This window comes from Denticeps clupeoides, chromosome 3, assembly GCF_900700375.1.
Source record: "Denticeps clupeoides chromosome 3, fDenClu1.1, whole genome shotgun sequence".
In the NCBI taxonomy this organism is placed as follows: domain Eukaryota; kingdom Metazoa; phylum Chordata; class Actinopteri; order Clupeiformes; family Denticipitidae; genus Denticeps; species Denticeps clupeoides.
Window position 1 is genome coordinate 29389559 of NC_041709.1, and position 27463 is coordinate 29417021.

The 27463-nt window shown below is 42.8% G+C and overlaps 1 protein-coding gene and 1 long non-coding RNA gene across 4 annotated transcripts in view; one reads left to right on the forward strand and one right to left on the reverse strand.

The window, feature by feature from the left end:
- Positions 1-19995, reverse strand: part of LOC114785231 (uncharacterized) — a 30551-nt gene extending 10556 nt beyond the window's left edge. Inside the window, exons 1-2 of the long non-coding RNA XR_003749032.1 lie at positions 19939-19995; positions 19002-19159 (exon numbers count right to left, since the gene is read on the reverse strand). This is a non-coding gene — a long non-coding RNA (uncharacterized LOC114785231). The remainder of the gene's footprint in view (positions 1-19001; positions 19160-19938) is intronic.
- Positions 19878-26192, forward strand: stx2a (syntaxin 2a). Of its 3 annotated transcripts, XM_028971159.1 has the most exons (11): positions 19878-19958; positions 20028-20081; positions 20245-20316; positions 20429-20528; positions 21096-21170; positions 21471-21544; positions 22457-22565; positions 23829-23902; positions 24321-24458; positions 24550-24660; positions 25192-26189. In XM_028971159.1, exons 2-11 carry the CDS (start codon positions 20052-20054, stop codon positions 25276-25278), a joined length of 870 nt encoding a protein of 289 aa, XP_028826992.1. In that variant the 5' UTR covers positions 19878-19958; positions 20028-20051; the 3' UTR covers positions 25279-26189. The 3 variants fall into 3 exon arrangements, with proteins under 3 accessions (XP_028826992.1, XP_028826991.1, XP_028826993.1); XM_028971158.1 differs by having other exon boundaries at positions 24550-26192; XM_028971160.1 differs by having other exon boundaries at positions 19885-19958; positions 20250-20316; positions 24550-26192.
- Positions 26193-27463: the final 1271 nt, after the last annotated feature.

Sequence of the window (27463 nt, forward strand, 5' to 3'; positions counted from 1 at the left end):
TTCTCTGTGAACACTGCACAACTGTGAACATTAATGCTCTTCTTTACAGGAAACACTGTTACAACCTTGGACTAGGGTCAGGGACAACAAGAGGGACAGGGGAGCATATGCCTAAAATGACAAACAATAAATCTATTATTAAAAACACACGGGCAAAACCAAAGGGATCAAGCTGTTAATAGCAAAGGACAAATGGTCACCACGCAAGACACCACACTCTCCTTGCTCCTTTCTTCTTCTCCTCTCACACCGTCGTTCTTGCCAGTTGGGTTATAGTTCAGATCTTGGTTCTTTTGACTCAAATATAGCTACCAACACTCTGTACGTAGCAGACGATGCACTACAGCTTATAGCTGGACTGTCTGGTGGGTTTAGGCTAATAAAGGATGGTCATTGAGTGTTTGTATACCGGTTCGTTTCACTTGTTTAACTTCATCTCATTCTTTTTGTCTCTGAAAGGCTCATCTCAACAACTCCAACTCTGTATCCCTGCGCTTCTCCACAGAGTTGAGAAGGGATCAGGTCGGCTTAGAAAAGAGGACGGTATTCACCTTCCACTTTCAATTTCATTTCCCGCCGGACAAGAAGCTGAAAATTAACAGGACTGCAGATCGTGCTGTGCACTTGTTGGAGTGTGTAAGAAGCAGGGATGGAGAGCGTGAAATGGGATAGATGAATAGACACAGCTACAGACAGACAGGTACAAGTGAACATTCAGTTTGGAGGAGCTCAGAAGAATTCATTCGTTTTTTTTTACCCAAGCAGCCACAGTGACGCCCCAGGTCCATTCACCTCTCCTCTTCAGTGGCCAGCCGCAGGACTTCAAAGCGAAAGCCAGCAATTTAAATATCAAACCAGCCCATCTTCTAATCTAATATCCCGGTGAAAATGATAGTAAAATGCAACATAAACAGAGCAGCTCCACATTTCACAGCAGCCTGACGTTGGCCATTAGAATATTGTCAATACCCGGGGAATGATCTGGGTGTTACAGGCCTCCGTGGAGTGTTGTAAAAACTGAGGGATTGTTCCACAGAACCATTACAAAGTAATACAAGCTGGAGACTAATTCAAAATAAGTATTCCACAGGCCACGAGACAGGAGCACCAGACTACAAGGCGGCCCTCAGCTCAAAGCCATTATATCTCCGGTCAAGCCTGAAAGGTGCCTCTCATGAAACAGTTTTTAGGACCATTTTGCTTTTATGATGGTCTGGAGAGGATTTTATGATCCTCAATTCAGATTCGCCCGATCCACCTAGTGTACATGGCAGGGAACTGCACAAACAGAGAAAACACATACCAAGACAGGGAGAGCATGCAAACATACACACAAAGACAGAACCAGGATTCAAACACACAACCTCGGTGGCCCCCATTAAGTCAGTAGAGAGGGGAAAAGATGTTATTTTAAGTCATCTGACATTATTGCATTATGAGTTCTACATTCATGAAATGTAACATTTATTGTTAGATTATTGCATCTTTACACATAAACTCATTCACATATGAATATTATGCATTATGTGTGATGTATTATCATGAACAGGGATATATTGAACCATTCCACGATGAAAACAATATTTCCGAATGGAATCAGCAAGTTAATATTACTGCCGGGAACAAGCGGCGGGGAAAAGAAAGACGTAAACGCTCAGGGACATTGTGATGGCAAGAGGGCCTTCACACAGCCATGAACATTTGAATGATGAATGACAGAATGATAATTCTTTATATATTTATACTAATGTTAACAGATGACAACAAGTGAGGCAACCAGGGGAGCACAAGACGTGGGGAAATGTGTCCGGGAACGTGACAATCACCATTCATAAGCTCTGCAACAATCTCTATTTTATATTGATAATGTAGCTCTTCACAGAATGAGTGCTTCACATGCCTACTCAAGGTCAGCCAAATGCACCAGCAATACAAGCAAGCATACCACACAGACGTACAAGTCTCAAAGAGAACATTTCTGCTCCTAAGTAAGAGCTATAGAAAATCCAATCATGTTGTGTGAGAAAATATCCCAGAGTGAGACGAGCCGAAAAGAAAAGAACCCACGGGCATATCATGCGCTGACTACAATGAGGAAACACCTGTCGAATTGTTAAAGACCTGATTAATTAAGCAGCCGCCCGGGTTTATGCTTCACCGAGTGTAGCCTTGCTATTACAACGGAGCATGGATCAGGTGCGGGATTTGGGGTGTGGGGCGCGGGGCTGAAGGGGGTCATGACCCCTTTGTCAAGCTTCCTGAAGGCTCTCCACCAAACCACAGACAAAAAAAAAAAAGCAGCGGGGAACTGCAGGTGCATAGAGGGCCATATTTATTTTTATATTTATGCATCGAATTATTTGCACAATGATCTCCACAGCACATCAGTGTCCTCATGTTTGCTTGTCTGTCCTCTCAAGGGCCAATTATTTAATCAGGACTGTGTCATTTTAATGAACTTATCGTCCATGGGTCCAGTAGCACCAATCAGACTCAAGCTTCTGCTGGGCCTCAGCCCTTGACCTCTATTGTGAGCAGCTGTGACACAGTCGAGCCCACTTCACTGATGACAGTGTGGGCCACTCGGCCGCTCACAAAATTCATATATACACACCCACTCACCCATGTTCATGCAGACACTCAGCATTACATATGCATTCACATTCATACATTGAAACACAACTCTCACCATCATGGAACACTTGGACACACACTCACGTTCATATTCATATATACACTCAGACTCAGTAGGGCACGTTTGCATTTATACACAGGTACCCATACTCAGCACACGGCTTCAGATCCAGTGAAGTGCTTCCTGAAGAGCGTTAAAAAGGGGTAACAGAAGGCTGCTGTTGCGTGTGGCCGTTTGGCAAGTTGCAGTATTCAAATAAATCAGTTCCGTGCAACCACAAAAAACACTTTGTTCAGCCTATTCCCAATAAAAGTTCCCATGCTGCTTCGACCACATGCTGACGCACATGTATGTGCTTTGCTCTGGGAGTTTCACAGTTGCTGCAGTTTTAATGTGCAGTTTCCCGGGGAAGCTGCAGGGCGAAGCGGGAATGTAACTGATGCCGCTTCGGGACTAGGGGGCTTTTGCCACAGACACTGCTGGAGGGCACTTTTGTCTGGATTAACATTTCATTTCCAAGCTGTCAATCAGCCTTTTGCAAACAGAACACGCCGCGGAAAGAAATGAGCGGGGAAGCAGTGCAGGGAGAACTCGCTCGGTTATGCCTCTTCTGTGCATTCAGCTGGCATCCATATGCCTCCATCAATCAGATAAATTCTGACTCAATGTCTTGAACATTTTCGGCTTATTGAGTTTCTGCATGATAAAATCACCTTTTAGATGCACCACTAACAATTTGTGTGCAACTCATACATGCATCATCTGTTATGATGTTCCTGCCCATCAACAATACATGCCCTACTATAAGCAATTAGAAATTTTCAGTCAGGCTTCTGAAGGCACCACAGTGAGAGACCAACCTTACTAAGATCATCAATGAGAGCTCATCTTGGTAGACTCTGGAAAAAATTTTCATGCTCATCTCAGAAGTCTTTGAAATGACATTGCACCACACAATACTTGGCAAACACAACACATTTTATCACACTCCCCCTGCTCCAGTCAATCAAGGTGTCAATCAAGGTGTGCCTCTAGGTTTTGTGTTGGGACCAATGCTTTTTATCATTGTCTTTTGAACAAATCAACAATCTGGGTTTAACCTCCACTGCTACAAAAATCATAACTTATTTTAGCACCAAACCTTCTACTCAACTCCCTCCTCCATACAGGGATTTGAGGGATTCATTGTATGAAAATGGAATAAGACACAACACAAAACCTTGACAAAGAACATAATATAGGGCAGGTCAAGACAAACAGGACAAACTAGGTGGGCAAGTAGCAGCAATATGATAATAGCAGCAATATGATAATATATCAGTGTATGGATATATTCAGTATATATAGTGTATACAGTATATGATATAATATGAGAATAATAATAGTAGTAGTGATTGTGTCCTCCTTCCTCGCCATGTCCAGACCAACGTGACAGAATGGCACAACAGAGGTTAAAAGGATGAAAAGTTTCTAATTTATTAACACCAGTAGATTATTATTGTAGTTACATGTAAATATTGGATGTAAAAAAGGTACCAATGTTACAGAGAAAACCAGGAGGAAAAGACAGAAAAAAGACAGAAAAGCCTGAACCAAACTTCAGAGACATCACCTGATCCAGGAGAAAAATGGGTAGAGAGAAGACTCGGGAACTGGACGGCCCAGTTCCGATGGAAAAGAAGCTGAGAAAAAAAAGCCCCAGCTACCACATGTGAACATCCTTTATACATTTGACCCACAGGAAGTTGTCACAGACCAATCAGAATTTTTTTTTCTGTCATCATGCCCTCAGAGTCTCCCGTCTGGGGCAGACAAAGAGAGCAGGCGATCTCAAAAACATGGCTGACGCTTCACACCTGAGGTGCCACTGAGCAAAGCACCGTCCCCACACACTGCTCCCCGGGCGCCTGTCATGGCTGCCCACTGCTCACTCAAGGTGATGGGTTAAATGCAGAGGACAAATTTCACTGTGTGCACCATGTGCTGTGCTGCTGTGTATCACATGTGACAATCACTTCACTTTCACTTTCGCATGTGTGTGTTTGAGTGTGTAACTTTTTTTTAGGCTGTTGCCCTGTACAGACTGTTCCAAGTTCCCTGGTAATTGACTTTACAAATTAATGGTTGGTTGGTTGAAATGCAAGACCATCTCCATCAAAAGCTTCCAATAAATTTGTCTGGCATGTCTCCTTTATGTTCTGAAGACTGCAACCCACTGAAATTGTTAAAAAGGTACTGCATTTTTAACCATCATTTCTTTACCTGGGCCACAATGGTCATTAACAGGGATAACATCAGTGAGTGCGGTCACCCCTTTTTCCATATGAGCAGCAAAGTGCTGCACGGGTGAAGAAAGTAAATTCAGAAATAAACACGACCCATCTGCCCGCGTAGAGGGCGGTAATGACAGGCTGAACAAGCAGAGATTACAGCTGAGGGCGATAATGGGCAGCATACATCGATCTGAGGCCATGCAAACTCAATTTATGTTGACACGGAATACCTTTCATTTCTCTCTTGTCTGTGGCGACCCGGAATATGGGCCATCAGGTCTTTTTTCAGAGCTGTAATGGATGTGTGAGGTGTGTTTTTAGCACACCTGTCATTACGTTTGGAGTCCCTAAAATGGCAGTGCCATCCATTTACCTTGCACTCCAGCTATTAACGCCCCACAAATCAACCAGATGCCTCTGGATGAAGTTAAACACAGCGGCGCTGTGACTGGTCTGCAGTGAAGTAAATGTGAATCTGTCAGTGTCCAGTTCAAAATATTTTGATGCACTTAAACAATATATTTTTTAAAACAAATATTTTTTTGATGTACTAAACTAGACTGCTTTTAAAAAAATAAATAAATAAATAAATAAATTTATATATATGTATGTGTGTGTGTGTGTGTGTGTGTGTGTGTGTGTGTGTGTGTGTGTGTGTGTGTGTGTGTGTGTGTGTGTGTGTATATATATATATATATATATATATATATATATAGATAATTATAGATCCAGGTATGGAATTCAGAGTAGTACACAACACTCCACATTTGTGTGTTTGATGTGTGAAGTGGGAAATTAAAGGGAAGCTGTTCTGCTGTTTACTGTGTATATTGCGTTTTGCACAATTACATAAAATCTAGCAAATCCAACTGTCTTTGATTGTCTTAGATTTTCTCAGAGCTGGAGATTGGGAATTTATTTGCTTATACACAAATTGCAGGGCAGCTGACTTTGTAGTCACTGCAGAACTAATTCAAATAAATTAAGCATGTAAGCTTGTAGGTCAATATTGCCCCTTCATGACTATGCAAAGTTGAGGGTGTAGATAAATGATCTAATCTGCATCATTCAGGAGCATGGAAGGGCTGGCAGAGGCACAGTGGCTACACGGTTAAGGGCAGGAGGCACCTGTAAAAAATCACAACTGGTTGGTCAAAAATGTACATTGTCACAGCAGGAAGTGGACAATACAAGATAAGAGCAGCAAAAGACAAAAGCACAGATACTATGTTGACTGTATAATATAAAAGTTCACTGTACAAATAAGCAAAAAAAAATAGTCCTAGAATAACAAAATGAAATGTCGGTATATACATAAAATATATATTTGTAAGATTTTACATAGTTACAGAGTGGGTAGATATAGACATATTGCACTTAAGAGAAGAGGAGATTGTGTACTGAATATATAATGTGTGTGGTCAGCTGTTGTAGAGCCTGACAGCGGTTGGCAGGAAAGACCTTCTGAATCTCTGTCCCACATCATGGGTGCCGCAGCCTTCCTATGAAGGAGCTGCTCAGAGCTGTCAGGGTCTCCTGCATGGTGTGGGAGATGTTGTCCAGCAGGGATTATATCTTAGTCACCATTCTCCTGTCATTCACCACCTCCACTGGGTCCAGAGGGCATCCTAGAACAGAGCTGGCTGTCCGGATCAGCCTGTTCAGTCTCTTTCTGTCCCCAGCAGAGATGCTACCTCCCAGGCAGACCACACCATAAAAGATGGCTGAGGCCACCTTTTATAAAAGGTCTTCAAGAGTGGACCCTTAATTTCAAAAGACCTGAACCTCCACAGCAGTTGTTAGTCCAGTCCAGTTTATTGATCAGATGAACACCCAGGTAACTGTTGCCCTCCACAACCTCAATATCCATACCCTGGATGTTTAGTAGTTGTAGTGGAAGGTGTTTGTGCCTAAGAAAGTCTACCACCAGCTCCTTGGTCTTTCCAGTGTTGATCTGGAAGTAGTGCTGCTGGCACCAGTCCACAATGTCCTTGGTCAGTTCTCTGTACCCCTTGTTATCCCCATTTGCAGAGTCATCAGAGAACTTCTGAAGTGCACCCACTGTTGCCAAATTAGCAATTTCCCTGCTAGACATAGCTACTTTTTCAGAACCCCTGAGATGTCTTCCAAAAAGTGAGTAGCAACAAATCTAGTGACATTTCTTGTGCCTTCAGATGCGTTGAGAGACCATTAGCAACATCCATACTAGGAGAGACCTGAACACTCCCACACTCTGCACATGATGATGTCTTGTGCATGCAATTTGCATATGATGCCATCTTCCAAGTTTCTGGGTAAAGTTCAGCTACTTCTTGTAGGAGACATCATCATCTACATGTGCCCACAGACAGGAGAATCCATCTCCCAACACCTCCCTGACACATTGGTGGCTGTAATGGATATGTTGAAGGCGTGACGGGAATAAATGAGCAGGCATCTGGCTTTAAGTTGATTCACTGTCGAGAGTGGCGACGAAAGCGTCAGTTTCTTGACAGAGGGCTCAATTAGGGCTCAGGCTCTGACAGCGATTTAATGCACAAACAAATGAAGATGGACATGATGGCATATGTGCAAAGTCGTGTTTTGTCAAGCGCCTTGAATTATCACCAGGTGTGAAAAGCTTTACATTAACAGACTTACCTCGACTCACCGCTCTAGGACACTTGCATGCAACTCAGCGCGTGCCTTGTGTCTAAGAAACCGAAGAGTTGCCGGTTCAAATCCCAAACTCCTACTGTCCCCGCACACTGCTCCCCGGGCGAGTTTCATGGCTCCCTACCTCGCACAAAGGGCGATGGGTTAAAATGCAGAGGACACATTCTGCTGTGTCCTCTGCTGTGCTGCAGTGTATGGCAAATCACTTTTTCAAATTCATGTGCTGTTTAATGATTATGGTTTAGTATGTCTCAGGCACACTTGCATGGAATGTACACAGCACCACAGCCTGTGTGTAAATGCTACTCTGGAAGAAAGCTCTTCATTAAACGAACAGCGTAATTGCATTATTATCGCTGCTATGACCAAATCTGTTTACACCGGAGGCGAAAATACCCTGGTAATTCGAACGTAAAGGCTACAACGATGAGTTAATAACTCCTCATGCAGGCTCTCCACTCTGCATGCGGCGCCGAGGATTTCCATATGAAATAGCATCAGCCCCATATTGACTCAAGAGCTCATCATGTTGCAAATATGCAAGGGAACGCGCGTCCAATTAGGTGGCGACTGTGCCAATTAGGCTGAGTCAGTGCGCTCTTAGCTTGTGTTTGTGCGGAGATCGCGTGATACGAGAAGAAAGGAGGACAGAGCCTGCAGGGGATACATCGTTCCTGCCGGTTATTTCGTCTTTAACGCGTGTGTTCAGAAGCCTTTCTCACCCCAGGCAACTGTCAGACGTTCAAAATCCAAGTAACGATGCAATTGCAAGAACAATAAAAGCATGCAGCCACACTGGAGGAGCGCCATCCTTGGACAAAGGAGAACCGCAGGAGGTGAAAACAGTTTATTATTTATTTATTCATATGTTTTTCTGCATCCAGTCGTAGAATTGAGATATTCACCTTAATTTAACTGAAGTTTTTAAATCATGTTTGTGCACCACCATAGCCAGAGGGCTATCACACACTTCTCTTAATTCATTTGACTTTTTTCTTTGTTTGTCATTTAGTTTAAAAGCAGATGCTTGAAGTTACTAACTTAAATAATTTTAAATGTGCTCAGAACAGTCTGAACGTCAAAGGAGCACGATACCATACAACAGGGTGGTGCTAGCCTAGTGGGTGGACCTAGTGCCTATGAACCAGAAGTCCCAGGTTCAAACCCCACGTACTTCCATTGTGTCCCTGAGCAAGACACGTAACCCTGAGTTTGGTGATGTTTCCCCTGCCGTGTGTTCCGTGTAATAAACCCGCCTCGTGACGTTGTGCGTGTGCGTCTTCCCTCCTCACCATGTCCAGCCATTATGACACGGAGCAGTAAATTAACACATACAGAAATAAATTGATTGTCATTTTGAAACACTGCAGCACAGCATATGGTGACACAATGAAATGTGTCCTCTGCTTTTAACCATCACCCTTGGGGAGCAGTGGGCAGCCATGACAGGCGTCCGGGGAGCAGTGTGAAGAATTTCGAAATCAGATCTGTGTCTAACTGGCTTCCACGTGTCCCTGTCAACAACAAGTCTGAAATATTATCAGTTTATTGACAAAGTTTCTGTATGATGATATCTGATTCACAATTCACCAGTTTCACCAGTTTAAATCATACTCCTACAAAGGCTCATATTTTCCTCCTGCTCCAGCTAGTCAAGGTGTGTCTCACGTGTTTGGACCACTGCTTTTGACCATCTACGTACTTGTGCGTCCAACATCTAGCTGTATCTTAGCACAAAACCCATTTGCACAGTTTAACCCTGCAACAAGCAGCTGTACCTGTGTGCTACACCTGAGAACCAGAAGAACCAGAAAGAAACACTGCAGACATCAACCAGACTGGGACTTGAATCTAGGCCTCTTTGTTACCAAACTCAGTAGATTCACCCAACTTTAAGAAATAAGAGCTTGTCTATAAAAGTGTCCTACTTTAACACTAGAACTACTGACTTTTTTATTTTCTGGTGCAAGGCCCGAGGTGTTATTCACCCCTGCTGAGATTTTCACAGGTCTTCAGCTATCATGTACTTGTACAACAGGCCTATTGAATGCATTGAGAAACCTCACACAAAACCTAAAAGTCCCACAAATCACTGGCTTCTGCTCTCGGTGCTTCCGTAGCTGCTGGATAAAAATATTAAATAAATGGGAATAAGTTTCTAACAAGAGGAAGATGGCAGGCGAAGTTCAGACGTTATATACTGGGTCTAACCAATAAAATATAAGCATCCACAAGCCTGAGACATTCCCTTAAGCAGAATGGTGGCAAAATCACCAAGTACCAGCACTCTGTCAAAACTTGCAGTCGTCTGGCTGTGCAGTCGAGGCTCAACAGGCAGTGATGGCGGGGCGGAAGGAAGAGATAAAGGTTATCGCAACATGGGTGAAGGGGATCAATACCGGAGGATGCCTGGGTCACGCGGCGCCGGGCGTATCTTCGCGCTGTCCCGCCAGGTCAGGAGCTCACCTCATACCTGAATGTTTAAGGCCAAGGGGCCAGGTCGCCATGGCAACCACTACGCTGGAACTACTCCTACCGCGTGTTTTTATTAGTGTAAAGCTACCCTGCCCTGTCAGTTTAAAGCTCACCGAATGCTCGCGCTGCTGTTTTTATTTTGTCTGTGTGCTGTTTCAGTGTGACTGTGCTCCTTCATTAAAATTGTGGAATAAAAACAGAATTTTAAAACAGAAGATGCACCTTTTCTTCCTTTTATTCCCCCCAAGAAAGAAATATAAAAACCAAGAGGACATGGCCAGCCAAGCAATAGGTATGAGCATTCAAAGGAAAACAGATGATGGGAGAAGGAAGACAGGTAAGCACTTTGTCCAGGGATTCTTTGTGTCTCATGAAATGTTTTAACTTGTTGTTTATCCTTTTTTATGCCCAGCTGTCCTTTTTTTGGGTTGTGGGAAACATTTATAATTCAGCACTTGATGTAAATGCTGGTTTTAAATTCAATTATCTGCACCTCCCTCCCTTTGTCATGTTTGGATAGCGGGACGCTTCCATTCAATTTCGTTTCTGCATATTTGCTTATAGTAAGAATAAAAGTGGATTAAAATCAACAGAGTCCTCCATGCACACCCCACTCTCACTCTCCGGCACAGGTCTAACAGCAGCAGAGTATTATACACAGTATGTAGACAGATAATGTTTTTAATCCCTTCCACTATCCAATTTGATACTCTTAAAAATAAAATTGTGCGAATAACAGTAGGAAGTAGGAATTAGGTGTATTATAAAGTCAAATACAATCTCAGGGTATGCGTGAATGACATAAATGAAACATTTATTATTTCTCCCTTGAAAGAACATTATGACAGCTTAATGATTGAGGCCTTAATGCTGGAGGTGCATTCAACCAGGGCAGCTGAGGCTGGAGGGTGACGGAGCTACAAACAAACTCGGTGTTGGTTTTGTGTCTTGTGGCGTTTTTCGTTATTTTTTTTTCACCTGTACATATTTGCACATTGGGATTTCACATTTGTTTTGAAAAAGAGGAGGGTACAAAGACGAGCACTGTTTTTGGAACCTTGCGTCAACCTCCTCTCTCCTCTGACTCCTCTCTCCGATTATCTAATGTTAGGTGCAGCGCTACGTACTAAGCACCAGGATCCCCAGGATTTGCATCAATAAATTGATCAAATTGATTATGTTTAATGATGTTTGTGTGTGTGACATATCAACAGGTGTTCCACAAATCTTCCACAATGATGAAGTACTGAGTGTGAGATCACCAGGTCACCAGAGAGTCACCAGAGAAGCACCGTCCACTGCACCCACACACTGCTCCCTGGGTGCCTTTCATGGCTGCCCACTGCTCACCAAGGGTGACGGGTTAAAAAAAGAGTTAGTTTCTCAAGATGCAGGTAATTGGTTATTTCTGTGGTTAGTTCTTGTTTTGCAGTCCTGTATGCTAAAGTGAAAAAAAGTGAAAGTGAAGTGATCACCTAGGCAGTTTGGGATTCGAACCGGCAATCTTTCAATCATGGGTCTGTTTTCCTTACCTGCTAGGCCACCACTGCTATTATTCGATTGTGCTAGCTGTTGCATATGGTTGTGTGTAACCCACATTCATAGATATTTTTCTTTTGTTCTGTGCTTCTCAGGTGTTGCTATTGTAACAAAATCATTCGTGCATCTGTGACGTGACCATTATGTAAATCCGGACGACTGTGTTGACCTAAGCATGTAGAGTTGCACTGAAAATACATATATATATATAATTTTTTTGTATTTTGTGTCCTTTTTTGGACGTTTCTTTTGGACAACAGAAAGATATATTAAAAACGTGGAAAAAAAAAAAAACAGAAGTTCCAACATGCCAACCACATATGGACCTCACTATTAAATCCATAACGTTTCCTAGAGAACTATAAACAGATCATGAAAAACAAGCATTTGGTGCTTTTAACATTATTACAGTTTCAATCACGTCACAGAGTCTTGGTAGCGCTGCCCAAGTATTGATGCGCGGAGACACACTATTGCGGCCTTGTTAATTGAGTCAGCAAGCAGTCATCAGGCTTAAACTTCCCCCTGTTTCTAACCCTCCAAGTCAGATGGCAGCAATCAATGCGAAGAAGATGCGCAACGTTTAGTCTAGACACCGATTACGAGCAGGCTGGTTGCAGAGAAGGTGTCGGGTGGGTGAAAGAGCCGTTATATTGTTTGTTGTCGACTGGAGCCATGCTGTTTGGGCTGGTTTTGTATCAATGCGCGCGCCTACCTCGTTCCCCAGAAGTAATAAAGTGTGGCCAGGGCTTTGTCGATGCCTCACGTAAACAGACAACTTGCTCTGTGCTGTAAATAAGGAGCCGAGGAAACGGGAGGTCTCAGGACGGGGGGGTTGGATGGACGGGATGAAGCTGGATGCTAATTAAGGCTTCACCGGAGAAGAAGTGGAGCCTCAGTGCTGGAGACTACCTCTGCATTACTTCCAGTGTAAAGTGAAAGTGAAGCTCAGTACACGGTGACACAATGAAGAGCAGTGGTGAGCAGTGGGCAGCCACAGTGCTCAGTGGCACCTTGATTCGAACCAGCAACCTTCTGATTACTGGGGCGCTTTCTTAACCATTAGACCACCAGATCACATCCAAAAAGTAAAGAAAGGGGGTGCATTGGGAATTGCGCGTATAGAGAAATGAACACACATTGCACACACACTCTCAGCAAACTGTTTTGCAGCCTCAAAGTCGTAATCCGTTTGACATTTATTTGTTTTGGTTGATTATGGACCCAGAGGAGATCATAAATTAGCCTTTTTCTCTGGGATTTGAAAGCTCAGCGTTGGTGCTGCCAGAAAAGCTGTTCGTTTAATAGGAAATATTAGCATTGTGATTATTTTAACGGCTGAAAACAATCTTCCCCATAATGAAGCATCTCCTCAGAATTGTTGTGTTCTACATGGGCCTTCTCCTCTGGGCATGGCGGCGATGTTTGTGTACGGTGTCTTTGAACAGTTCTGCTGATGCCATGTGACGTTGTTGAGAGAAGAGGAGTATGAACCATGACTGAAAACAGTACAGAATCTACCAATGTGTGTATATATATATATATATATATATATATATATATATACACACACACACACACACACACACACACACACACACCATGAGAGAGAGAGACAAAGAGAGTGATATCCCATATTGGTTCCTGTACCCTTGGGAACAATTGAAAAGTTGTATTATGAGCACATGAAGCCGTGAGAGGTCAGGCCCGTAATTTGCACTATATTTCAGCTCTTATGTTTTTATTTTATACATTGATGAGGCTTTTGGGCTTTTTGGCTCTCAGTGGCCCATGGGCCTGTGAAGATAGCCGTCCCTGCGAAAGCGAGCGCCTGCGGGCCAGAGCAACTGCAGTAATTACAGATGGCTTTTATCGGAAAAACAGCAGACGCTCTCAGTTACGTCACGCAACAGAGGAGGAGGGAGTGTGACAAAGCCAAAGTGCGCCCCCCTGAGAGACTATCTTGAAACTACAGACGGCTGTGTGATATGGGGAGTCACAGATGTGGGGTTAATAGAAAAACTCATTTTGTTAAGTAAGGTGGACACAATGGTGCAGGACTGGCTCTTAACACTAAAAGTCATCTCCAAATCCCCGCCTGCAAAAGAAAGTTATGGTTTAGCAAGCAGGTAGTGTCAAAAAATGCCGTGGATACCAGGGATTATCCCATAATTTCATTTGGATTACGGACCAGTGGGTGCAAAACAGAATGCCCACTGAATGCTAAAGACTTTGCCAGACTAGAAAAAAAACGGAAAAAAAAAACGTGGGTTTAATGAGATTAACGCGCCGCCATTCTGCTGAGGTTTATCCGAGCATTTTGTTATTATCTCTGGTTCATGGCCGAGCCTCCAGAGCAAAGCTGTCTCACTGGTGTAATCATTATTTCCATTATTAATTTGTTACAAGGATGCCCTTTTCCAGAAGGGGCCCGGAGCACTCGACGGTTTAAATCTGCATGGAATTCAATTTGGGCAACTTTTCTTTTCTGTTTTTTTTTTTTTTTTTTTTTTTTTTGTGAAACTGCAATGAAAAAGGAAACCATGAGGAGCGGTCAGGAAAAGCTCTTTTACCGTTCTGAACAAGTAATTTATACACCCAGTGCCAAGGCCCAGCAGAATTGCTGTTTTGTTCTTTTCTCAGTTCTTTTCTGTGGGCTTTTGTGGAAATCAATGAATATATCCGGGGTATGAGGTAAGGCGGAGGACTCCATATGTGTTTGGTTTCAATGTTTGTCCAAATAACTGTCCCTGGCATCTCAGCCGAGGCTGGCTTGGTATAGTATCCTGCTTCTGCTCCTCTTGTTTTATTACTTGTCAGTATCAGTAACAGCTTGTGTGGTGCCCTGGGCAAAGCATCCTTCCAATAACCCCACCCGCCATGCATTAGACAAGTCACACACAAAAAAACATCCTTGTATATGTATGTTGTTGAATACAGGAACCCAGACTTCGGCAATTAAATGAGATGAGATTTTAATGTGTTAAAAGGAGCAGCACAAGCCTAATGAAATAGTTTACACAGGAGTCAAACTTTTTTTAGCATTTGAATATTATTTGTGACTGACTGTCATTCACTGTCCACAATGCAAGAAAGGGAGGACACTAACTCTACTCCATGGTACTATTAGAGGCAGCATGAGTGCAATCATTTGACAACCAAGGCATTCAAGGAAGAAGAAGAAGACATTTATGCACATGATTCTTTAAAATGAGTGATTTTACCACCACAGTTAGAACATAAGGTTCACTATAATCTCAATGGGACTGGGCAAGGTTGTGGACAGGGCAAGGGTGATGCAATGTTTATGGTGAGAGGTCCTCAGATGACGTTGCCAGGTATTATTCAATCTGCTGCATCTCTTTGCAACACTATCTAGGTGTGAACCAGCCCTCCAGATGACATGTTTGGAGACATTAACATTCTCTAGACACATAAAGAAAAAAGACTCGGTCACAGAATTATAAATATCTTTTTTTATCATGAGCACAGAATGATATAGATTTCATTAAAAGATAAGGTACTCAGGAAAGACAGAGCTTCCTATTGATTTTGCTGCATGTGAATGAAAGCGTTTCTGTGATACACCTCTTTTCATTAAATTATGAAATGCCAACGATATCCACATCAAGACCGGTGAGCTGTGAAGAAAGGAAAAGCACACGAAACGTGAGGGGATGCCAGGTAGGCATTTGTCAATGCGTTTCTTTTCGCTCAAGGAGAAGAACAAGAAAACCTGGACTGTTTGAGAGCTCGCTGCATTTGCAGGATGGACTTGAACATCACACATACCGTTACCTTTTAACTGGTGTAAACCAGACAGTATATGGCGCCAGCAGTTACAGCTGAGCTGAGCACAAGAAGCAGAGAGAGACGAAGTTAGAAAGGCCAAATGGGAAAAAATTGAGAAAAAGAATGATTTAGACAGTAAAGGGAAGCGCTGACCTTTCCCATTCACCACCTAACTCCTTATATCACAGCAGTTCACATAAAAGCACTAAAAACACTAACATAGAAAAAATGAGCCTGAGGTTGGGTTAGAGCCAATCTTGCAGTCCTCAAAAACCCATCTAAACTAGAACAACTTGCAGAACATTGTGTGTGTGCACTGTAAAAACATTACATCAATACGATCTATTCAATTTGGGTAAAATATACTTAATTGTATTAGTCAATGAGCTAAATCAAAAATAATTGGATAAATCATACACTTGATAGAGCAGTGCATAAAAAATTGACTAAAATATGCCCAAATTGAATGTGTTCTGGAACACAATGTGTGCATGCAGAGCACAATAAAGAGCATAATTTTAAATGTGAGATATTATTTACAAAAAAGGAGATGCAAACGCTCAACATGTCAATTGTGCCAGTTTTAAAGGTCCCCTATCATGAAAATATCACAATATAACAAAAAAGATGGCCTGTCTATGGTCCTGCAGTAGCTAGAAACATTCTCCAAGCATGAGAAAGCATGTTCCTCATGCTTTTTCCACCCCTCCCCTAAAACATTATCTCCACCAACCGTCATGGCTTCCAAACGTGCAAATGTATTTTTTTTAGCTCCATCATGCAAGACTCTGGAGAACCAGCGGGTTCATTTTATTTTTCTGGAAACATGCCAACACGAGTTCCTGTCTGCACCAAACATCGTGGTTGGTGAATGGTGCTGAGGACGTAATCTCAGCAAATGCCCGTTTCTATAGGCCGCTCTCCTCCTCGCACCACCTCTCTCCTCCTCGTGTACATTTAAAGCTACAGACACCAAAATGGAGCATCATTGTGGGACTGGCTCAAAGTGGCTGTAATTCTGCACAAAGGCTGAATTTCGGAGAGAGCAGAAAAAAAAAACACACAGGAGCTGAAAAGCTGCAAAACAGTGGAACACTTTCACAAACGATTCAGGACAAGGGAGTTAGGGTACTAATCTGGGGGTGAGTTCTAAAATGGGGGTGATTAGAAACCTTGTGTGCCTGTGACTGGCAGCACATGGCTGGCCCGGTACTGCCTTGGCATCACATGTAGGTTGTTTTTTATGGTGTGTGTGTCTATACAGTCAGAGAAAAAGACTATTTTCAACCCCTTCTGGTTTTTAAAGTTTGCGCACTAACAAATAAACGATGAGTGTATAATTTTCAGTAGTAGAATTATTTGTACAGTAGGATACAGAATAATAACAAAAAAGATAATTCCAGACAAATGCATATCACAGTAAATTAAATAGTGGCACCTCAGTGGCACCATGGCAGATCGGGTTTCGAACCAGCAACCCTCTGATTACTACCCCCACTGCCCCATAATCATTTTTGCAACACTCCAACAACTTAATATGCTTCTTTTTGAGCCAATCCTTTCTTGCTTTGGCCATGTATTTTGGATCATTGTCATACTGGATTACCCACCCACGACCCATTTTCAATGCCCTGGCTGAGGGAAGGAGGTCCTCACCCAGGATGGGTGCAGTTGTCCTGTGCTGTTGGCAGAATAACACCCCCAACCTCCATGTTCAGTGATAAATCTGTACATGTGATTCCTTGAGCAGGGGGACCTTGTGGACACTGCAAAGTTATTTTAGGTTTATGGTTTCCATTTGCAAGTAATTGCACCAACTGTTGTCAACTTCTCACCCAGCTGCAGGGCGATGGTCTTGTAGTCCATTCCAGCCTTGTGTAAATCGACAATTTTGTCCCTGACATCCTTGGAAAGGGCTTTTATCTTGGCAATGGAGTTTGGAATCTGGATTGATTGATTGCTTCTATGGACTTCTTTTTTATACAATTTTATACAGGTCTTTTATACGGTTTAGGCGCTCCCAATGACAGCCCCTTTCTGGGGGATCAAATACTTATTTCATTCATGAAAATGTTAATTAATTAAAATTTATTATTTTGGATTTTTTTGTGAATGATCTGTTCCCTCAATGTTCAAAAACCTTGATAATTTTTTGATAATGGGCAAAACCAGCATGGTTTAAAAGATTTTTTAGGTATATCTAAATACAATGACAGTTGTATTTAATTCTAAATAGATATATCATTATATTTATACACAGTATAAGATTTTTTTCCCTTTTTAATTGCTTTTTCAAAAGAATAAGATTTTTTTCCCAGTGCTTTGCCTTCAGATGCACATGCCTACAACTGAGCTCACAATGAGCTTGATCTGTTCAGTCTGGATTGTGAAATTTGACTGGAGATTGGTAATAAATTAATTTGTTTTATGATGCTGTACACATTCTTGACAGTTAATCACTCATGCACTCTGCACATTATCTAAACTGTATTTTATGTACATTTATAGACATTGTATTTCTACCATTTGTCAGGTCTTAAGCGTATTAAGTCATGTGATTAAACTGACTTGAGACCTGATTGTTAATGTTTACTGCTACAGTAAGTTCTGCTCAGTGGGATGGTGAAGAGGTGTGTACTGTGCACAATTAAAACTGTCCATTGTCATCATGACAAAGTGCATCTGCAGGGCTGATGCTAAGCCACAAATGCTGACTAATTGAGTTTTTACACCGTGGATCCTGTGTCCTGCACTGTATTTGTAAACCATAATTCATGTCTCCCTTGGTAGAGTTTAAAATTTTCCATTCATTTGCACTCAAGTCTTGCAGTGGTGGAATATAATCATTTCTGCTACTTCATTTGGCTCAAGGATATGAGGCATGTAAAGGAAAAAATGGGCTGTAACACTTCACTTTCAGTGCCTTTGAAAGGAAAGTTCAATGTAGCCTTGTGACTGTCTTAAGATCAAGCCTTATTTTATGCCAAAACATAAAGTTTCCTACTCACTGTCAGGTTAATGCAAAGGAACATTAAACATTTCCATTCCTGGTAAAAGCTGAATGTGTTTTTCTTAAGTAAATACACATAAATATGCCTATAATACAACCAATTTGTACTTTAATACATATCTCTGCTTCTGATAACAGCAGAACTCTTTCATATTTCTTATTTTCTTCTTTTTAATAATGCATTTCTCACAAGGCACCGATGAAAAGAATCAACACGTGACCAATGTGACCAATTTGTCAATCTGGGACACATGCAACAGGTGGAAGGTGGGACACGTAGACCTTGAAGCCACACGGAGATCATGCCAACAAGTTACACAAGAGGTCTGAGTGAAATTTGAACAGTTCTTTTTGCGTGGCATAATTATGCCGTACTATAGGGCAAGACAGCTGTCAAGCCCATCTCAGCCGTTTCAGCCCGTTTTTCTTAATAATCCATGGCTCTGGTTCACACTGATGTTCACAAATCAAGCATCGTTTGTGAACGGGCCTGACATCCGTGCAAAAAAAGAGACACGGATTATTAGTAGACTGAAACCGTCAAAATATCTGCCCTCCTGCCAAGAGCTTCTATTGGCAGGTTGTATTTAGTAATTAGAAGGTGAGTCGTGTTGGTACTGACCCTTTGGCCTGCGGGCTGCTCAGGCTGCTTGGACCTTGTGCAGAATTGAGCTGTGCTGAAAAGACAGATGACGTGAGGCAACCCGATCTGCACAAAATAGAGCAACGTTGCCATCTCATGGTCAGCCAGAGGAAAAATGTACACTGTCCAGTGAAGATCTGGTGGACAAGAGGTTATTATGGTAAATGTTCTGACTTTGAGATTGGACACCTACAAGGAGACACAGTCAATCACTACATGGTCTCTGCGAGCTCCACAGATGGTGTGGGAGAGGATAGCAGGTGTCTCGCAGTCCAGCTCTGCCTTCTGCAGTTGTGGACAGTAAGTGAGAGGGAAGGTAGGAGAAAGGTCACAGAGTTCGTCACACTAAATAAACACATTCAGGATGAGAGCTTATGGCCCAAATTTAATAATAATTAATGAATTAAAAATAGGCCAAGAAAAATAAAATCCTGGAAACATAATTTGTGATGCTTTTCAAGATGGGTGTACATGAATATCCCCATTAGGTGCATCAATATACGCTCATATTTTTTAATAAATTAAACAAAAAACACTATCTTATTATTCATACTTTACAAAAATAAGTATATCAATTCAAAAATATATTTTATGGGGTTTAGAGACGTAAGATAATGCTCGCCCTGCCTGAACGTGCGCGTTTGCAGTGTTGTGACGTAGCCATGATTGCGACGACAGTAGATTTGTAACGGAATACCTCCTTAAAATACATACATATATTTTTTTAATTAATCCCGATACAATTCCGATGAGAAAACATATATATATATATATATATTTTTTTTTTTTTAAAAAGTTTAATTCGGCGATTAAACTTCGACCGTTTCCAAGGCCGAGGGCGGTTGCTAGGATACGGGTTGACGGGCGAAATAAGGCGGACGGATCGTGACGGTGACCAGGTCGCGGCGTGACGCACCTTTCGTGGCGCTGAAGCGGGTACATGTCCACCCGTCCGAGCCGCGGTCCAGTTCACTGTCATTTCGTCACGTGTTTTCATTTTCGCAGGCGACGCCGCAGCGTGTTCCGGGGATGAAGGACCGCCTGGCGGAGCTGAACGCGGTAAGCATCCGCGCCCGCCTCACCTGTAAACAGGTAGAGCTTCGCGGACGGAGGACGGCCATACTGGCGCCTTTTCACTCCCGTCTGTGTGCGACGCGTAAAAAGAAAAGCGGGTTATCTGCTCCGTAGCGGACCGTGCTTCACCCTCCTCTCATGCCCGCAGTACAGCAGCAGCCAGCCGGCCGACGCCCGCGGGCCTGAGGAGAACCCAGCCATGGATGACTTTTTGAAAAGGGTAAAAAATGATGGGAAACGTGTGTGGTTTTATTGTTTTATTTCACCCGGGTGCCTGACATTTATGAATTCTTATTATTTTTTTTATCATTTATTCCCTCTGGTCCGACCAGGTGGCAGAAGTCCAGGTCCTTGTGGACAAGATCGCCTCGCTGGTCGAAGAAGTGAAGAAGCGACACTGCGCCATCCTGTCCGCTCCCAACCCCGAGCCGAGTCGGTGACACCGTTACGTTACGCCAGGCCCGCTGCTCTACCGCTTCTTTTCCCCCCCTTCATTGTCTGAGAGTGATTTCCTTCATTTGCTGCGCTCAATACAGTTTATACAGCATCAGAGATAATCACATCCCGCAATAGAATTTATTTCCTAATGTGTGACAAATACTGACAATTTTGAAATATGGGTGGTAGTAGCCTTGTGGGTAACACACTCGCTATGAACCAGAAGACCCAGGTTCAAATCCCACTTACTACCATTGTGTCCCTGAGCAAGACACTTAACCCTAAGTTGCTCCAGGATGGGGGGGGGATGTCCCAGTAACTACTGATGGCAAGTCACTCTGGATAAGGGCGTCTGATAAATGCTGTAAATGGCCAAAAAATATAATGTTCAATCAAGAATACCTTTTTTCAACCCGCACGTTGGACCTGTTTATAATGTTCAGCCAGTTTTCAGTCGTTTTTTGAAGCCTTTGAAAAGCCGCCATCGCCTAGTTGTCTAGATGATAAACTCCGCTCCTAATCTCTTCCCCATCTGGTTGTCTGTTTTTTGGATGTCTGTAGAGATTAAACAGGAGCTGGAACAACTGTGCAGCGAGATCAGGAAACATGCCATTTCAGTTCAGGTCCGGCTTAAAAGTAAGTCCGCGTGTGTGTTTGGCGACTGTGCGTCTCAGACAGGAAGTGGCTTGCAGATGCCGGGAGTTCTCCTGTTTTTGAAAGAGGAATAATAAAGCACTTCATTATTCCTCCCTCTCTCTCTCTCTCTCTCTGCTCAAACACATTAACCTTGAATCGTTCACAGGCAAATGACCTTTTGTAGCGTTTACCTATTCCTCTGGACAATGGCCCCGCGGAGTTTGCCGGAAAGCGTGCCTGTAATCGGGTGTGTCCGCGAGCTGCTGTTTGTCATGCTAATCCCAATGCTTTTTCCCCCAGGCATGCAGACATCCCAGCCGGAGGATGAGAACGGCAACAGTACCTCAGTGTACCACCGCATCCATAGGACCCAGGTCAGGCCACAGCCATCAACATTTACGGCACTGAACAACAGTCTTAATACGTGTGGTTAAGCTGTGGCCATCTTGTAGGTGCCTGAAATCCATTTTTTCTTCTTCTGCATAATGGTAGACACGAGGGAAGTGTTCACTAACGTCACAACCAGTGTGTCTTCTGGATTTACACAAGTAAATTGATATGAACTACATATGGGGAGGAGGAGGAATTTACCACTCGTCACAGATTAACAGAGTTGATCTGACGAGGCAAATGGCATTTTTGGGATTGTTTTGTTGAGCATCATATGTGCCTATAGTGAAATTGAAGTGATTGTCATTGTGAAACACTGCAGCACAGCACGCAGTGACACAACGAAACGTGTCCTCTGCTTTTAACCCTTGGTGAGCAGTGGGCAGCCATGACAGGCGCCCTCGGAGCAGTGTGTGGGGACGGTGCTTTGCTCATTGGCACCTCAGTGGCACCTTGGCGGCTCAGGATTCAAACTGATTACGGGGCCGCTTCCTTAACCGCTAGGCCACCTCTGCGTCACACATGTATTGAATGGTGTGGTGGCATGGGTGATAAACTAGGCTGACCAGTAGCTGAGCCTCTTACTGAACACCTTTTTAAGGTTGCCGGTTTTAATGTATGACCTGACACGCTTTTACAGCGGATCACCAACTTTTACTCACCTGTATTATAGACTGAAATTACCTATGAACGAGCTAATATTTTGTTCCATAACCCAGACACTCAGAATGATTTTTAAGTTAAACCACTGAGGGAAAGGCCTTGCGCTCATTCGAGAGGAAAGGTCAAGAACAAGACAAAGCCTGGTGTTTCAAAGGAACTGGAATGGAAGCATTACTTTCTTTTTTCCTCTCTCTCCACATCTCTCTTCTACTGTCCTCTTCCCAAACCATTAGCACTCAATGCTTTCACAGAGATTTGTGGAGGTCATGACTGCGTACAACGATGCACAGATATCCTTCCGGGAGAAGAGTAAAGGTCGTATTCAGAGGCAGCTGGAGATTAGTAAGTAACAGAGTTTCCCTAACACACACACACACACACACACACACACACGCACACACACACACACATCAGTGAATAATAATTTCCCTCTGGGCTGCAGTCTGACACACTGTCCCCACACCTGGGAAAAGGTGGTTTGTAAAAGGACACCCGCGCTGCCGTCACCATGGAGACGATCAGCGAGAGTGGGCGTTGCCTGGGCCGGTCGGTGGTTTTTGTTTGCTTTTTGCCAGTCACATGGTCAGACGACGATATGCTAGCCAGAGCTTTTCACTTGAACGTAAATCACATGATCCAAACTGAATCCAACAACTATGGGAAATTTTGTAGACCGCGTGTCCGTCAGTGCCTCTTACAGAAAACTGCTTACCATCTCTGTTAGAGTAGCGTTTTTGGGAGTGTTGAAGCTGTTTTGATGTCTCTTGCTGCTCGAGCTCTATGACGTACGGATCTGCAGGATTTATCGGTCCATGTTGAACACGATCAGTGGTAGGGTACACGGCACATAACCTGAATTCAGATTCTGATCTGAGTTGAGAGGAGTGCAGGGATGAAATTTCACCCTTACGCTGTGTGCCGAAAAAAAAAAAAAAAAAATACTGGTGGATTTGAGTTACTGCCACAGGTCATATTTATTGATATCTACTTTATTGAACACAACCCAGGTTTGATTGTGATGGTCCTGCTGTAATTAATCACACCCAGCCCATCCAAAGCTATATTTATTTTTTTATTATTAAAAATCACATCACACTATGTATATAGTCATATGGATGACTATATACATATTGAACATTTCATTTTATTTAATAAATAAAATGCCTTCTGTGAGTTCAGTGTTAAGTAATATTTTTTTTTGTCTTATAACTCAGATTCTTGATTTAATCATTTCCATTTGTCAATGGAAATGATTGTATGTATGTATGTATGTTTGTTTGTATGTATGCATTCATTTTCAACTCAAGGTTCTCACCCCCAAGATTTTGTTCCCAGGGTCGTTCGGCTTCTCAATTCACAGACTTCTGTACTGGAACTTGGCACTCATGCTGTTCTTGCTTACTGACAATCCCTCCGCTTTACAGATTTATTCTGTCCTTATCTACCTGGTTGTAATTTTGTACAGTATTTTAACACACTGTAAACACTGATGCACTTTATATCTTTCTATCCTTGCTCAAGTGCCCTTTGTGCTTTTAATTGCCCCTTAAAGATATATATTCATTTGATTGATTTTATGTTTTTTTTTTTTTACTCTTTTAATAGCTGGACATGTGCTAACAGATGAGGATCTGGAGAACTTTTTGCACAGCGACAGCCCTTCGGTCTTCACCTCTAACGTGAGCGAATGCTGCCTGTTCCCCCCTGTCAGAGATCAGTCCCAGCGGGATCAGATCAAATGAGGGTCTAATGGGCAAAAAGTGTCAATAGCAGCGATGGATCTAGCTTAATTAACTCTGTCTTGAGTGGCTCCAGATGGGATCCCTTGTCCTTCAGATCATTATTATGCATCCGTGTCTCTGATGTAACCAGGCAGTGTGGACAGCAGGAGTTCAGAACACTCTAATAATAATAGGAGTTCTGCACTCATATTATTTGCATAAAAAACTCTTTCACGGCTGTAGACATACCATTTACATGAGAGACAGGTTTGGTAGGACAATTGCAAAATTTAAACCAAGGATGGTTTGGATTATCAGTAAGGTGATGTGCAGTTGGAGTAATGTCCTCTCCATTCCTCATTACCTTCACATGTAGATCCTCCTCAACTCACAGATCACCAGACAGGCCCTGAATGAGATCGAGTCACGTCATCAGGACATCCTCAGGCTTGAGACCAGCATCAGAGAGCTGCACGAGATGTTCACAGACATCGCCATGCTGGTGGAGACCCAGGTTTGTTTGTGTGAGTGTTCTTATTAGTGTGTATGATGGCACGTCAGACATTGTTGTTCCCTTTTGTGTTTTTCCAATGGTCGTCCACTAGGGGGAGGTGATAAACAGCATAGAGAAGAATGTGACCAACGCTACGGATTATGTGGGCCAGGCCAAGGTGGAGACCAAGAAGGCCCAGCGCTACCAGAAAAGGGCTCGCAGGGTAAGGCTGTTCCCCAGATTTCCTAAACTATTCCGGAGAGGCAGAGCGAGACACGAGGAGCACTGCTCTGCCACCGAAGAACCTAAGAAAACTGGGAGGTTGCCGTAAAACTCGAGGGTGTGACAATCACGTCTGAACTGGTTTTAAAATATTATTTGCAATAAAACTGCATGTTGTGTCTGTACAAGCAATGTTTTTTTTTTTTTATGTGCGTTTCGAAATGTCATAATCAATGCTCTATACTATGAACACAGAGAGGTCAAATGTATTTTAATATAAATATTTCTATAACCAGTGATGACAAAACACATCAATGTGTTTTATTTTCCTGATTTAACACTCTGACTTTTATTTTTAATCTGAATTTTATTGGTCGTACAGAGTGCACACAGTTTGATCAGACCAAGGAATTGGACCATTCTGAAAACTCTTCCGTGATTAATATGAAAGTGTGACTTTGTGATGTATCGTTTGCTACTTAACCCTGCCCACCTAACCGAGACTGTCACTGTGCTTCTTGTCTTTTTACAGAAGTATATCATAATTGGTGTAATAGTGCTGGTGCTGCTGCTTGTTCTGGCACTTGTCGTTGGTCTGTCTGTGGGACTGCGTCCCTAGCCCCATGTCCCCCTGCCCCCCTCACGCATGTAGGTAATTATTGTTCCATTGTACAGAACTTGTTCCGATTCTCCTGTTGTTGTGGTGGCCTGACCTTCAGATGGACCTGATGAATCTCCTGCCTCTTTTTAGCCATGATTGCACGGCATCAGTGGAGCACCAGCCACACTGTTTTGGAAGTTCACATACAGATACATTCGAAAGGACAAGCCAAATATGTCCTGGTGTCTTCTTTGGTACAACTTGAACATAACATCTGCTCTTTTGTTGATATGCAAGTTATATTGTTTGTGAACATGCATTTTTATGGCTTGTGCTCCACTGATCAGAATGAATTTTTTTTTTTTTTTTTTTTTCTCTCCGTACTCCCTTCTGTCCTGTTTAATTTTCCATTGGATCTGCAGCTAGTGGCTTTACAGTTTGTTCCGGTCTCAGTTGAGCTCCCATGAATCTCTGCTATCCTTCATAGGTGACTGTTATCAGTACAAGTGTTCTCTTGTCTTTAACAGCCCAGTCCACAGTCAATGTTCTGGTGACAACCGCTGCTCTGTGCCTTCAACTAACACTTTGTCCACGGTTTGCATTCTGCTCATCATTAAAAGCAGGACAGGGAAGCCAGAACCGCGTACTGTGGGCCGAGCCGATGCGCGTGCCTGGCCTGTACCAATTTCTAAAACTGCCATCTGCTTTTTAGTTTTTGTTTTTATAGAAATGTATTTTTGTTTCAGCTGCTACTGTGTGTTTTTTACGTTTTTATGTTTACAGCTGTGATGGAAATGAAAACTTGTTGGCTGAATGCTGAGTCAAGATTAAATGACACATCAGAGTGCCATTTTCCTCACCAGCTCTAACATGCACTGGCCAGTTTTGGATATTCATACTGACATGTGTTGCAATATGGCATGTTTGACTGATTTCTCTTCTCAGTAATGAAGTCATATTTTTAATGATCACAAATCCAGCTGCTCTGTAAATGTTCATATGAGTTTTTGCTGAATTAACCAGATGCGTATTTATATGGTTGTTGTCTGGATGAAATAAACATTAATTTATGAAGACCTGTTCTTGGTGTTGATTTGAGCTTTGCTGTTAGTGCTGAAGAGAACTGTATTCATGACTAGATGGGAGGGGAACCCATCTCTACCTGTGTGACTCGTGGTGACGCACCTGTCCCGTTTTTTTTTTTTTTTCTTCCCTAAGCATGACTGTGCCAGCCTCAACAAATGGCCACAGGAAACTGACCTATTTATAGGGTCTCAGACAGCAGTAGACCCTGCAGGAAGCGTCTGATGGGTATTTATACTTCCGAACCCGCCCTTCCTGGGCCCTGCACCAATTCTCTGGTAGAAAGTGGAAGACTTTTGCTGCATGTTTTTGGTCTACTAGTATTACCTTCAGCACGTTCATTTCGCAATGTCTGAGGCATACACTCCGTACAAAGCACTTTGTGGCCACTTACATGGTGGATGGAAGACATACACTCCCAGTCAAAAGATTGGATGCACCTACTCTGTGTCTGTTATGGACATTTTGAAGAATCCAATGTTGCAGGAGGAAGTGAAGTGTGTTTGACGAATTAGTTTTTTTCCCAGAGTCAGCTCTTTTTACCGTCATAGCTGCTTTGTTCACTATTCTCATCATCAAAAGCCGCGTTCAGCATAATAAACCTTCTGGTCTGCTGGGAACCGTCCCCGTTGTGTAAATTAAGGTGGTAGAGAGAAGACAGGTGCTGTGGAGCACCTCAAATGTACAACTTGTTTTTTCATTTATTACACAACTTCACGTGTGTTATTTCATAGTCCTGTGTCTTCATGTTTGCAAGACCCATAAAATGAGCAGTGCATCCAAACGGGTCACTTATGTTAAATACTTTCTGACGTGGGTCTACCACAGCGCTTTACGCTGATTGGTCTGTTCTAAACCTGACTATTAATTCTGCATTGTCCAGCTGAGGGTTGCAGCAATCGCAGGGTGCACACACACCTCACTCACACACAAGAGACACTCTGGCACTATGACATATTTTGGCTTATGCATGGAAGAGTGGGCAAATGCTGACAAGATGAGCCATGCTTATAGACTCCTACCCAATGAGACCAAATACTGTAATTAAATCAAAATTTGCTTCAGCAAAGGTGCTTCAAATGCATTGTAAACGTTATAGGTGTACAATACAGAAATTTAG